At 47.8% G+C, this 14,668-nt stretch overlaps 1 protein-coding gene across 1 annotated transcript in view; it reads left to right on the top strand.

Moving 5' to 3' along the window:
- Window positions 1–8,706: 8,706 nt before the first annotated feature.
- The window catches only part of LOC135385611 (disintegrin and metalloproteinase domain-containing protein 10-like), a 53,783-nt gene continuing 47,821 nt past the window's right edge, over window positions 8,707–14,668 (top strand). The window contains exons 1-3 of the mRNA XM_064615038.1: window positions 8,707–8,863; window positions 8,924–9,062; window positions 11,423–11,544. Coding sequence (XP_064471108.1) covers window positions 8,806–8,863; window positions 8,924–9,062; window positions 11,423–11,544 — 319 coding nt within the window. The 5' untranslated portion in view covers window positions 8,707–8,805. The remainder of the gene's footprint in view (window positions 8,864–8,923; window positions 9,063–11,422; window positions 11,545–14,668) is intronic.

Genomic DNA, 14,668 nt, shown 5'->3' with positions numbered 1-14,668 from the left:
CCCTGGTACAATCGCAGTTGCACGCGAACGGACAATGATAAGGCTCGTTCCTGGTAAACTCTGAGACTCAACTGTTGTTAGGCGTTAGAACTTCTATGGGGCCACTGAAAATAGCACTTTAGACTATGACCTGGCGGGCGCTGTTAGTTTCCGCCAGGAAGGGCAGAGCATTTTTGAACTGTTTCTGTAGTCACCACAGAACACAGCCCAACACACGAACACTACCCTAGCCGCGGAATGCCGTTTGGATCCGCCAGCAGCAGCAACAGTTAATCGGGTTCTCCCACCGTCGACTCATCCGTGTGTGCCTCGGAAATAAAAAAGTGACACTACATCCACATTGACGAAGTACAGTCATAAATACAGCGGGTAACGCCGTATCGCTTAACAAAACGAAAAAACACGCGAAACGTATGGCGGATTTCCTTCTGTTTACTTTTCTGTCGTTCGCACGTGGAGTCGACAGGGGCCTTGGCGAATGGGAGCTCGGCACGCCGCCGAGCGCATCATGCTACACCATTGCGTAACGTCACGCGTGACGCCATGTGGACGAGCCTCATTGGAGTGAGGAGACATGCTGCACGTGCCACAGAGTGGGACATGGGAAAAGTTCGACCACCAGTGGCGTCACTACGCGTCACCCAGTGCCAGAGCTCTTGGCGTCACCACCGTCTCCCTAATAATGGATGCCATTTTACAGCAGACGACACACAATGAATAACCGCACCATATCACATGCAGAAAAAGATCACATGCTCACTAAAGGCTCCTCATTTTGTTTTTGGCGTCACCGCGCCGCAGAGAGAGAGTTGAAATGGCGGTACTGGTGCGGCAGCATCGTCGCCCCGTGCAGACCGCACCCCCCTAGTGACGCCACGGCACCCGGGGTTCTTTTGACGTGCGCCAGAAATCTTCCATACACAGTGCTGGAAGCAATGTTTACTTCCCCCACATTGTTACCGTCCTCGGACAGAATCTCCGCCTCTTCAGCCCGTGGCAGGGACTGCGCGATTACAGTAAAGGCTGCGGCTGTAGAACCAGAACTACAACACACGCAGTTCTAGGTCCACGGGAATTAATTCTACGTGTCATATGAAAAGATCCATAACGAACAGTACGTGCGTCCATCCGTCACAAATTCAGCTCAGCTAAAATCTTGATGCGGGATCCACCTGGATCGAGAGCACTAGCTTCAGCTTGCAAACTTGCCTCTGTGCCCGTGCGAACTGGGATGCGGACTGGGAACCCATTTGTAATGGCTCCCATTTACCTCCGCTCATAGAAATTCTTGCACGACAACGATTTTTTCTGGCACGGCAACGAACTACCGATTCGCGATAAGACACGGAAGTGCCCACATGTTTCCCGCCAACTCCAAGTGCGGAGCTGGTGTAACGGTACTGGAGAAAATAAGAGGGCAATATTTGGGGCCTCGCGAATTGGTGGTGGTGGGGAGGGTGCTCTTCACGGAAAATGGTCGAGTTGACTTTCTAATGGGATAATGGAACCAAGGGGCTTCAGCCGACCAAAGGCAGATTACCCTGGGCCTCTTTTGACGATGAAGGTTGGGCTCCAAAGAGGGAGGTGCGGATAAGCGCACGTAAGCAAGAGCTCGGAGTAGTGATTATCACTCGGCAATATGACGGGATGTTTCGCTTTAATCAGGACTTATGTCCGTTGCGAGCACCCACACAGCTTGATGGGGTCACACTAGTCGCGAGCGGTCACGAGTGATGGGCTACAGCTCTGTAATTAGGCGACCGTGATCACAGTCAGGCAGCACAGCAGCATAGCCAGCAAGCATAACCAGCTCGCGTGGCTCAGTGGTTAGCGTGCGGGCCATGTCACGTCGAGACTGGGAGGTACCCGGGTTCGAACCCCGGTGCCGTTGTGCTGTCTGGGGGTTTTCCTGGGTTTTCCTCAGACGCTTTCAGACATATGTCGGCACAGTTCCCTTAGAAGTCGGCCCAGGACGCACATTCCCCATGGCGTTAGTCGTGACGTTGTCTACGTCTGTGAGGCCGACATCGGCGAGCCCTTTCAGCATCATCACCACCACCAGCAATGCGTGCGACATATCTTGGGTTTGACCGTGCAAAGATGTTAAGTTCTGTGAGAACGGTTGCAGCCGTTATTCGTACGAGGAAATAACTCACAAAAGGTCGCTGTAATTTACATGGCTGCCGATACGTGGAGCAGAGTACGTATTTCAAAACAGAGCTTGGTGGTTCCAGAGGAACAGTGCATGTTCATTTTCTCCTCCATTGTTATGACCTGTCCACCTACAAAGCAATGAACGACTCTATAAGCATAGGTACAGCTCCGGTCAACATTAATAATAACACTGGAAAAAATTCGGTCTCATTTGCCAACGCGATAACAGCCACTCTTAGGCCACTGGGGGAAATGTTAAGTGAACAAAATCCTTGCGTTAAACCACGGTTCCTTGATAGCTTGCTGGTCATGCAGCTCCATCAAAAAGTTGGCCTAGGGACAATGGGAGCCGCGTGGCGGCGCCGCGGTAGGAACCTGATAGAAGCTCCCGCTCACCCGACAATGCATCCAAGATTCCGTATAGGTACCCCGTGACTTTCAACACGCAACCAGACAGTTCACAGCCTAGCAAATATATCTTTGTCTGGCCCGATAATTGATGTCATGTCTCCAGTTGTGGAAGTCGTTGGAGCAAGCTATAGGCGGTTCCTGAGGTTATCTTGGCATTTTACCCCTCGTCAGGGTTACGCACATCGCAGGGATCCTTTTCATGGCAGTTGGATTGTTGTGATTCCCGACAGACCGAAGCCTACCTGACGCGCCTGTGATGTCTTGCCTTAATATTGATCACATGTACTGGATCTTGTATTTCCCCAATGTGTACCCTTTGTGGGCAAGGTGATGCCGCAGATCACTTTTTTTTTATTCCGTGCTACCGCCGCGGTGCGCACAAACGCGGACAGATTAAGATGGGACAGCAGGAAGGAGTGAGGGACAAATGTATTAGCTTGTATCCTGGGCAGGCTTCAGGGGGAAGTGTGCCGACATTCGACTGGAAAGTTTGCTGGAAAACCCAGGGAATGCGTCAGACAGCACAGCAGGTGGTAGGGTTCGAATCCTCCACCTCCCAGTCTTCAGCGCGACCTTGGCTACCACCAACGAGCGGACACGGACATTCTTATAGTGACTGTGTAAAGAGGTTCGGTATATTCTTCCGAAATGAGAAATAAAGTTGGTTTGTCAGTCGGGGACTCGTTAACTGCCAAAAGAGCTGGGAAGCTTATATCGAAACCGAAAGTCCTGAAGGCTCCCTCTCCGGCCTCCTGTATCCTGCGTGGCGTCACAGGTAGTCTCGTGCGGGCCGTTGACTGTTTCTCGGGCACGCGCTTTGTAATCTCTTCGTTCGACATAGATGAAGAGTCATCCGCATCCTCGATTTCGTTCTAAAATACTCCCCACCGGTAGAACAGAGCATACAGACAGGTGCATGCGAAGAATACCGGTGAGGTGAAGCACAGTGTTGCTAGGGTGCTCTTCCGTGGAGGAGCACAGAAAATATTCGATTTCTAATTATCTGTGCTATACCTGTGGATGACAAACTGTGTTCATTGAAACATCATACGGTATAGATTGATGTCGCACTGTTACTTCAACACGTTCTTGGTACGGAGTCTCGCTTTAACTCTCTCCGCCATGACGCTGGTAACATTTTCTTTTCTATTTGCATTTCTATACGTTTTTTGCTTCACTGTCGTGTAGGTATAATAGCCTTCACAAGAGCTGTTTCGTTTCGACTCTGCGTAAGATGGGAGCTCCTATTTCGTCGTTGCTTGAGTTGAGCTGAGTTGATAAGAAAAGAAAAAAATGGAGAAATAGGCACTCATTACGAGAGCCGGCTACTCCACTTAGGAAAACACAAATAGCTATCTAAAATAAAACCAATTAGTGACAAAGACGCTCAGTCAGTCACTCACACACACTGTCCACACACGCTGTCCACGCACACTGTCCACACACACTGTCAGTCACAGTGTCCACCATGCAACTTTGAGTCTGCGCAAAATCGCACAAACGCCTGCATGGCATGAAACTGATGGTCGTGTGTCGAAGGGCCCAGAACCTTAACATCAAATGGTCTGCCATCCAGCCGAGCTAAGGAAGCTTCTAGAGATTGTCTGTGCTGCTGATACCGTTGACAGGATAATAAGATATGTTCAGTGTCCTCAACAGTCCTCCAGGTGCCACAGTTGGGTGAATCCGCCTTTCCAAGCTTGTGAAGAAGACGTCGGCTGTATAGGGCACGTTGAGGCGGAGCCGGTGGTAAAGTGACGCAAACGGCCTAGGGAACGATGTCGGGAAAGTAGAGGCAAGCTCCGGGTCAACGCGGTGTAGCAGCGAGGCGCGAGCCCCGCCAGAGAGCCACTGTGCCTCATCCAGTTGGCGACACAAAGCAGTCAACATGGCCCTAGCGTCGTACTTGGTGAAATAGATGAGTCGTGACGCACGCTTCTGATGTGCTCTGCGTGCCGCAGCATCAGCCGCATCATGCCCAGGTATGCCGCAGTGTCCTGGAATCCATTGAAAAAACATGTCGTGTCAAGCAGCCACCGCCTTTGCGTGTAGTTATACAACATCAGCAGCTACAGGGTTGACAGCACTGGTAGTTCTTGCAGAAACAAGGGACTGCAGAGCAGCCTCGGAATCCGAGATAATACCCCACTTGGTCCGTGAATGAGCCGACACTATATATTCTAAAGCCATAAGCAGGGGTATGGTAAGCTGGGGTATGGTACCACGGTATGGTTGGAGAGCTTGTGGGTAAGATGAGCACGACCTCTGATGCATGGCCTGAACTAGTGGTGATTATGCCGCGTAGACCAACGGCCGAAATGTCGAAGCGACTCTTGCATCCGAAGGGCTGCCAGTGGTGGTTCCCTGACCTCAGCAATCGCCAGCTTGTTTGATGTGGATCGGTGGACACCTAAGCATACTTTGACGCTTTTGGCCAGTACACTCTCGGGGACAGACTCTGTAGTGCTACACAAGCCATGTAAAACCGGGACATGATACGCCAATAGTCTGCGAATCAGCGAGCGATGTAGAGTCAGCATAGCTTTGGACGACGCTCCCCAGCGGGTGCCGCTGATGTATCGCATTACATTAACAGTAGAGTCAGTCTTCTCCTTGTTGTGCCGTACTTCTGCAGACCAGGACAGCGATCTGTCAACGACGACATCTAAAACGCGATGATGAGTGACTCTTCGCAGGCGTTGCCCGTTGACCTGAAGATGAAAGTCCTGAAGACGCTTTCTTGTGAAACGTAACCACATAACCACACCGTCTTTTCGTGCGAGATGTCCATTCCAAAGTCAGCAACTATATCGAGAGCATTCTGCAGACACGCGCGCAGCGCTGGCCACTGCTTACCGGATGACCATAGACATTTATCATCCGCATAGATGCTAATGTGCGGTCTTCGCGGTAAAAGAGAGGCAGCAAACAAGGCATTGAAAAGCGTGGGGCTACGCACACCCCCTTGAGGAACGCCCGAAACCGCACTGAACTTCTATTTGTCCCCTTCGCTGGTACGCGTGAAGACCGCTCGTCCACTGAGGCAGCTGGCAATCCATCGTAACGCTCTGCCCATTATTCCCAGCGAGAACAACCCATGCAAGACATGAGCGTGACTACCAGTGTCATATGCCCGCTTGATATCAAGAAAAACGGCCGCAGTAATCCTTCCTTGCTTACGCTCTTCCTCAACTGCATGATGACACGAGGTCAACAATACAGTCTATCGTGGATCGTGCTCACCTAAAACCAGCCATAGCCCGGGGAAGGCAGTTGCGAGACCCCAAGAACCACTCAATACGATTAAGAACAAGGCGCTCCATAATCTTGCACAGGCAGCTGGTGAGACTTATGGGACGAAAAGAGTCAACCGCATACGGAGGCTGCCCAGTCTTCTGAACAGGCACAGCCTGAGACATGTTCCAAGACTCAGGCGCAAAGCCAAGGCTCCAAAGGTTGTTAATTATCTGCAAAAGGACACAAAAGGGTACTGGGCCAAGACGTGCCACCGCATGGAACGTTATTCCGTCCGGCCCTGGCGCTGACCCCCGGAGAGACGACCGGATCGCTGTTTGTAACTCCTGAGCGTTGAAATCAGTGTCCAGGATGGGATCAGCTGCATTTTTCGTAAGGTCTACGGCATTGCAAGAATAGGTGCGAACAAGGTTCAAATTTTTTGTAGAATTATGGTGCCACCAGTATTTTGTGAGCACGGTGTACGGATCGGCATATTTTTGATGATTACGAGCCCACTGGGCTGCCCCCCTCCCCCAAACACGATCGCTCCCTGAGCGCGCCCCCTGTCGCAAAGCATTGGGGAAGAACGTGAGGAGCGCGTGACGTCAGATGTTCATCGGGCTCCATGGGCGGCTGCCAAGTGAACGGGATAAACACGGCGAAATCCGAAAAATAAATCAAAATGTTCGATTCGAAGATCTCGTGGAAGTCTAAGTCTCTCCCCCTCTCTCTTTCTTTTTTATCCGCAACGTGAATCAGACGTACGCCGAACGCCAAGTGGATGTGAACATTTGTGCCTTCCGTTTTCGTGAAAATACAGAAGGTACCGCTCCTTCTTTCAGCCTGATGCACTTCGTTGGCAAGCCAAAGCTAATGAGCATCCCCGGACTTGTTTGCAAGCATTCGTCCACAAAATGTGCTGCACAGTACTTGTCCTGTTTCACCTGCCTTCAGGTAGGCGTAGACGGATTCGCAGCGAGAAGTTTCCCGTCGTTCGGACACAGTTGAAATATGACACTCATCGAAAAAGCCTGACATCGGCGGGATTTGATCTACGCATCTTTCGATTACCAGTCAAGAGCCAATGACCAATTCGACCACGGAAACAATGATAGACTAGTAGAGGGTATTAGTTGTGAAACATATTCGGGCCGAACGTAAGGTAAAGTAGCCAACAATGTGAGCAGCAAGTCTCTCACCCCTAGAGACAATGAGGTCACCTTCTTTCGGAAGGATTTGGGGGCCAGCCTTGACAGGGTTGTGTTTGTAATAAACGTCCGTCGATGTTTGACGCTGTGTCTGTGCTGTCTGTCCAAGAAATACTCTGTCCTCGCGTTGCCGAAAGGAAGTCGGCTACACGCTGTACCACAGTTAGGAAACACGTCGCCAGCATGTACTTTTTTTTTTTAGATCACTCCGATATCCGATCGCTAAACAACCGTGAAATGAACGGCAGGAGCTCCAACAGGAGGAACAATATATGTCACTTGCGTGGTCTGCTACGACGGCGCGGTGACTCAAACCGGAGGCTCAGAGCGCTCCCCGATCGAATTTATTATGGTGGCACCAGCGATTATGGTGGCATTTCAACGAACATACGTAAATCTCAGTCGAATTCCGCATGTTTTTCTTTCTTTCTTTCTTTCTTTTTTTTTTTTTTTTTGTACAGACCGCAGTATGAGGTAAACAGCTTTGCAGCTTACTTTCGCTTACTTCGTAGCGAAGTACCGATATCGATACGCGATTTTTAAAGCAACGCATTCCTGCAGCGAAGCGGATGGCGCGGTACTTTATCGGATGGTTTTGTTGAACCTAGAAATATCGTTTGTATTTGTATTGTATTCGAACACGCTTCCTATAGCAGGCCATAGGACTCTCTACTCTGTATACATATGGTAGTACAAGCAGTACAAGTACGTAAACCAAGGAAGGGGCATACAAGGTACCCGTTTTTATTCGTTACAGATATACTTGTATAAAAAGCAACTATATGATACGGTTATGTAACTACCGGATGACTAATTACCTAAAATGGCTTTCAACGAGGATTAATTGTCTCTCGTCCTGCTATCTCCCTTTTGCACGAGATCTTGTGACCAAAGAGATACCTGATGAAATTTAGGTAATTAGAAACGTTGCAGGTGCATGCTCTCTTCGAGAGGATGTCTGCCTGCTCGTAGGAACTAACTGCAAAAACGACATCTATGGCTGCTCTCGTAGCTTTTTAATGAGACTATGTAACGTATAAAAATGAACACCGTGTACATGTGGTAATGTCACATGACCAAGCAGGTCAACCTGGCATTAAAAATAGCTAGTGAGACGTGCGCTAGTGAGACGTGCGCACTAACTCAGTACGACGAGGCTATACAGAATCCAGAGCACATTGCAACAACCTTGATGTCGGTTTGCAGTCAGCAACACCCTGACGGAATTCATAAGAGCGTCGCATTGTCCATAGTTCAAAGCGCAAGCATTCTCTTCATGGTCCAACAAAGCAATAGGGCATCTGTTGAGGTATAGTCTCAGTTACGGAACACGTGGACATATTAATAGACCTTCTGTAGATCGCATAGTGGAACCAGTGGCACTGTTCAAAAGTGCGATCGTAAGAAACGTGCTCTGAGTGGTGAAACGGTCGGCGGGCTATGAGAGTTGCGGCATCGGCAACGTTACCGAGGCTATCGCTTCGCTACAGAAAAAAAGCAGCTATTATACTAACGTGGAGTTGGTATGTGGTATTGTGTTCACTCTCATGGCTTTCAGGTTAACGTAATCTAACGTAACCTTTGGTGTACTACTCACTCTGACATTTCATTTGCTCCCTAGCACAGAGTGCAGCGCGTTTCTTTTTTTTTTTTTTTCTGTACTGTCTCACTGTAGAGGAGTGGCAAGTGGCTTACAGCCATCCTTTGAGAAGAAGAAGTGTTCCATACCGCGCTAGCTGGCAAGCCTCGCCATCATCTACCTCGATTATTGTGCACCCTTCGTACCAGTAATAGGATGACTGGTATTCTATCCTTGTGGATATTAATGCTTTACCTGCCCCCACTTGGTTGTGGTATGACACTCCCCATCCTATCGAAGCAAGCTATTATTCACGCTACCCTCTTTCCTTTAGGCCGGAAATTGAACATATTCGTGCGGCATTTCGAACCATTGTCGTACAATCGCCTTGCCATTCACGGCAAACATGTGCGGACAAAACGCACTCCTTCGGACGACCAGCATATCCACATTCGCATCCGCGGATTCAAAAGGTAAGCCACCGGAGATTCATTCCAGCCTCGTGATATGTGTTAAGCGCCGTAGAATGGAGATAAGTTGGGGTATTCAGTGGTCCAATCACCGTATAGAGAAAGAAATTCAGCCAGCGGAACATGGTGAGCCCCCCACATGTAGACAGCCCTATCGGCAGCCAGTTGAGTCTACTGTACACTCTTAACTCGGTACCCTTTAGTAAAGGGTAAAAAATCGCAATATTTTACCCTCTATTTCAGAAGCTACCAGGTACCCTCTGAGCAGTACCTTTTATAAAAGTTACAAGGAAACCCACCAATTAGAGGTTACGGCCTTCAATCCAGCACCTGCCCGTAAAGGTTACGCCAACGTGCGGCTTGTTATACAGGATGTTCATTTTTATTCGCAACAGAGTAGCGCTCATTTGGCAGGTGGGTTATGTGAATTTTTGCTAGTTAATCGATCCGTAGTTACAAACGCATGCGTCAGGAAATGTCGGAAATGTTTGTAACTACGTATGGGTTAATTTGCGAAAATTAACATAACCCGCTGGTGTGATGCGTATAAAAACAAACACCCTGTGCGTGGGATATGGACAGACATTTACAGAACACACCAAGGTACCAAAATGAACCAGCAGAGAAGGAGATCTTGAACATATGTATACTACAAAAACAGAAGTCTGTCGAGAGGTGACACATTGTGCACAAGAGCGATTCTGATGTGAGGAGAAGCCATGGTCGCTTTACCATGTATGTGGAAAACAGAACTATCTTCTAAGTGAGAAGCAATGCATAAAAGTGCGAGGAAACCAGCGAGTCAAAACAACTGCCCTATGTTTGCTAAGCTGAACAGACCCAACGAAATGGAGAATTGCAGCAGAAAAAAATTTATTCCACATTCGTGTTGCAGAGGCGAGCGCAAATGGCAATACGGTATTACATAAAACGCACACAACCTTGAGGAATATGAGTGTACAGTAACGCAGGAGACACTACATTACTGCGTTATCAGCGTTGGAGGCGCTCTGGGACGAGTTTGTGAGGTACTGCATTGCGCTGGTGACGGTGTGTGAACCTGCATGTGGGATCCTGGGAACAAAAGTTTGGGCAATGAGAGTTACGGAACCATTCAAATCCGTACAAAGCACAAGGTACAAAGCAGCATAAATGCGGGAAGGCGTTCACTCCGCGATTGAGTCTTAGAATATCGTAAGAATACAACCAGTAGGAAGCTGCGAATTATATATCTCGATGCATATATCCGCAGCTCGCAAAATGCACGCCGGTGTATTGACTTGGCGACCAAGTAAGAGCAGAAAAGTAGCAAGCGTAAGTGGCGTTCATGTGCAGGACCGCAAAACGCTTGCCATAATCACAACAAACATGGGCTAAGAGCTCTTGGTATCAAAATAACGCACGTACCTAGCACAAAATGTACACTTACCCAGTGTATGAAGTGTGTGAATTAGGGCTGCGGTGGTGACGTTCGTTTTCGGTTATATATTCTTTGCAATCTTCGCACTCACTACACTTTCCCCTGAGAACACCGAAAATATCCTTGTTTGCTAGCGACATCTAGCTTTTCCGTTGTTCCTGACGATACTATGATAAACGCGAGGAAAACCACTGATTAAAACAGATTACACTTGTTAACGGACGGACGACGAGCGTTAAGCGTTTCAAGGAAGCCGCTCTCAGTGTGGATAGACCTAGACCAGGCTCGGCTACGCAGCGAAATCGGAAATCTTGGTGGTTGCGGCATTGACAATGGTTTTCCACCCTTTAGAAAGAAACATACTATCAGTATTCCAAACTGCGAACTTATAATCTGTGTTCATACAGCATTGATAACATGTAGTCGACGTATAGATGATGCTGAAACAGATGAAAAATAACAGCGTAGATGCGCAACTGTCGTCTCGAATGGGAGGCTGAAACGCGGCATTATGCTGAAAAACAGAAGGAAAACAAACGATAAGAAACTAACAAAGAAATTATCGTTGGAGATTTCGCTTAGAAGTTACAGTGTCGGAGTAGAGGGTACATTTATAAGTTACAACAAGCTGTTTTTGTTTTTTCCGAGATGTAACTTCTATTCGTGTTGTAAAGACATGACTTTGGTCGCTTTTAACCTCTAAATATACGTTACAGTGGTGTAACCTATAAGAAATCTCGAAATCTACGTCTATATAGAAGTTACATGTTTCTAAAAGTTACAATAAAAGGTACGGGTTTAAGAGTGTAACCTTAACCGTCGTAGTTTTACTAGGCTGGTCAAGCGATTTTAGTGTCGGCCGCCATACTTGGGATGACGGTTCGTCTTCGGTATTTGAGCATCATCACATGCTTTCTTATGCATTTACTGTCCTATCATGCAGGTACTTCCACCTGCGACTCGTGCCAGACACGTCAATGTTCCACAAGGACTTCATTATGGAAACAACTACTAGGGGCGTAGTTCCAGCGGACATTAGTCACATTTATAGTGGCCACATCGCCGGTAAGTCTTCAATATTACTATACAGCTGTGTTTTGTAGTTCACGACAATTTTGAGAACTTTCATCCGTAGCTACGCCGGTTTCGAGGCACTCCGCTTCGTCATTGTAACTCCGCGATTTTAAGGGATACCAGTATGTATGTCCCAGTGCGTCGGTACCTCAGGACTGTAATCCAATAGGTCACCGGTACTTTCGTGCGGAAATGACGTCAGTGGCTTCGTTTCCGTGTCAAGCGCCTCACAGGATCCGATATGCAAGGTGCTTTGTGATCGCTGCGTGTTTAAAATTGGTTTCCCAGCCGTCGCTTCAAAAGCAGTATGAGTGGTTGTTGCGCTGTTGTGAAGGGCTGACTGTTTCCTTCAGGACCACAATGCCAGGTATCGCTTGTTGCAGCCGTTATACTCATTATACTCATTATTATACTCATTATACTCATTCATTACGTGCCTGCTTACCATTGGTGAACTAGTTTATGTACACACAGAGAAAAGTCTATTAGTCAGGTTCTGACAGTCGCGCTTTCTAAAGATGTTTCTAGAGCCAGGCACATCCATCTCCAGCACCTATAGCATGCGTCGTCTGCTATAGCTTAGACACGGAAGTCTACCCTTTTCCCATGATTCTTAGAAAGTACCGGTGACCTATTGTTCTTCTTACACACCACTGTTCTAAATGTGATGGTTCGGAAACGTCAGCAAGAAGCTCAGCTGTGGTGCAGCTGTGCGGGATCCGGACGAAATGTCCCTGGCTGCCGTCCCTCACTACGAAATGAAGTACCACCATATCTATACCACCAGCTCGCATGCTACCCCTCTATCCTGTCGTTAACGAAATGAAAGTTCCTGTTACACAGTCGTTGCTAGCTTCCGTGACAATCTGTTTGTTTTCATGCTGTCCCGTGGAGATTGTGAGTCTTGGACCGACTTCTGTGAAGGGGATTTAATTGCCTTTGCACAGCTGTTGCTAACTTCCACGACAATAAATGTTTCTTTTCATGCTATCCCCTGGAAACTTCTCTCAAGGGGATTTAATTGCCTTTTTGTTCGGCAGCCCCAAGCTACTCCCGGTATATTCTGCGTCCTGGGCAGTCTTCTCTTGAAGAGGAATTAATTGCCTCCCTGTTAGTGGTGTACTTACTTTGTGGACAATGAGACATATATCAAAAGTGAGGGCCGTTGCAGTGATTGTGACATTGAGCTAACCAAAATATTTATTTACAATTATTTACATCTGCAAACGTCTCGCACCACTTCGTATTCCGTTCTAGAAGCGGATCGTTCTGGCAGCACCTCGTAGAAATTCTTCAATGGTTTTTCGTGCCCTTCTCGCTTTTTCGAGAACAAATAGATAACTCCTATTTGTCACTTGGTGATGTCAGTTGTTTTACCGGATTGGAGCAGTGATCTGAGGAATAGCAGTGACACGCATGGAAGCAGAAATGTAGGGACCCATTTTCCACACCCTGCTCTCCTCACCGCATTCCTCCGGGAGGTATTCTATCAGGAGACCTACTTTTCGGTCCATCAAGGGAACTAATTGACATCTTGTCCTATGGCATGTTGCCCGTTGGAGATTGTGCATACTGGGCTGAATTCTCTCAAGGGGATTTAATTGCCTCCTTACCTTTTCCTTGCTTCATTGCCTCCCAGTTCGGTGGAATGCTGCCTCATGGCCCTAGAAGTTGGCCTAGGACGAATTATCTCCACCACCCAGCATGCTGCCGCGCAAAGACGCAACTGAATCCCTCTGTGACAAAACGGCCCAGGACAGTCCCCACGCGGTAGCATGCCGCCGAACAAGACGATTAAATTCGTGTCTTCCCATTTCGCCTATTCCCATTTTGCCTAATGCTTCTTAGCAGATTATCTCGCCATCCCTTAGCAGGTTCACCGACCTCGAACTGCAGGGGGTCCCATTTGGCCTAATGTATGCTGCAGACAGTCCCACTTCGCCTACTAATCCGTGTTACGTAAGAAAGAAGGCGGTCCTCTGGCATGCTGCCAAAAGTCAATTTCGGATCTTCATATAACTTTACATGCAACCTTGTTGGTTTCGCTGAAGCATGAGGTCTGTATTTATAATTCATATTACACTAGGGTTTCTTCCCTCATCTGTTGGTTCACAAATATAGACTGTGCAAGAGTGAAAACATAGTTTTTATTTACATTTTTTTTAAATTAAAAGGGCAGCTTTGTTTTCTCCACTTCAAAATTCTTCCAAATTTGCAGCTCTACTCAATATACATTAGATGTCCCACGGCATCGAGGTACGACATCATGTCCCGTTCGCCATTCTGAATTATTGACTGCTCAATGACATTCTTAAGTAGCATCACAACTTTTTTATTAATTCCAACGCCCTACGCCGGCTTTTTCAACTGACCCTAAGTGATTTGGGAGAAATTCACAGCACACCCTGGAGGAGACTAGAATTTATACGACACTGACCAGAAAAGGAATTCCTGTCGGAAAATATTTCCGTGTATAACTCCCACCGTTAGATAATGCGCAGGCCCTCTTCAGAGCACCTTTTTACCGAATAACGCGCGCGTTATACACCGGAAAATACGTAGTTAGGTTGAACGTGGGTTAAGGCGTCTCGCTCGGTGGTGTCGTGCTAACTGGGATGCGGTGGGTTCGAATCCTACCACCGGTTGTGCTGTCTGAGGCTTTCCCTGGGTTTTCCGAAGACTTTCGAGACGAATACCGGCACAGTTCCCCCTGAAGTCTGCCCAAGACGCATATTAACCCCCTATCCCCCCACTCCTTCCTGCTGTCCTCTCTCCATCTGTTCTCATCTGTACGCCGCTCAGAGCCACCTCGCATCTCCACATAGCCACATCTCGCTCATAGCCACCTCGCCGTCGCTCATATAGCTTCGCGGCGCTAACACGAAAGAAAAAAAAGGAGTTAAATTAAACACGACTATAGTAACACCAGTTTCCATATTTAACATCGCTCAGGTGACACTGAACATGGCTCGAAGCCTTGTTCCATTCGTCATGCTGTCCATCAGGAGTCACTATGTAAAATGTTTTTGTTATATTTGTACATTATATTTACACCTTATATTTGCAAATGTAAAGGGTCTTTGTTTCGGACGACGTAAGGTAGTTGTCCGACGAG

Source organism: Ornithodoros turicata, chromosome 2 (genome assembly GCF_037126465.1).
Source record: "Ornithodoros turicata isolate Travis chromosome 2, ASM3712646v1, whole genome shotgun sequence".
Classification (NCBI taxonomy): domain Eukaryota; kingdom Metazoa; phylum Arthropoda; class Arachnida; order Ixodida; family Argasidae; genus Ornithodoros; species Ornithodoros turicata.
The sequence above is the reverse complement of the archived record's forward strand: the minus strand, read 5'-3'. Positions and strand labels throughout refer to the sequence as shown.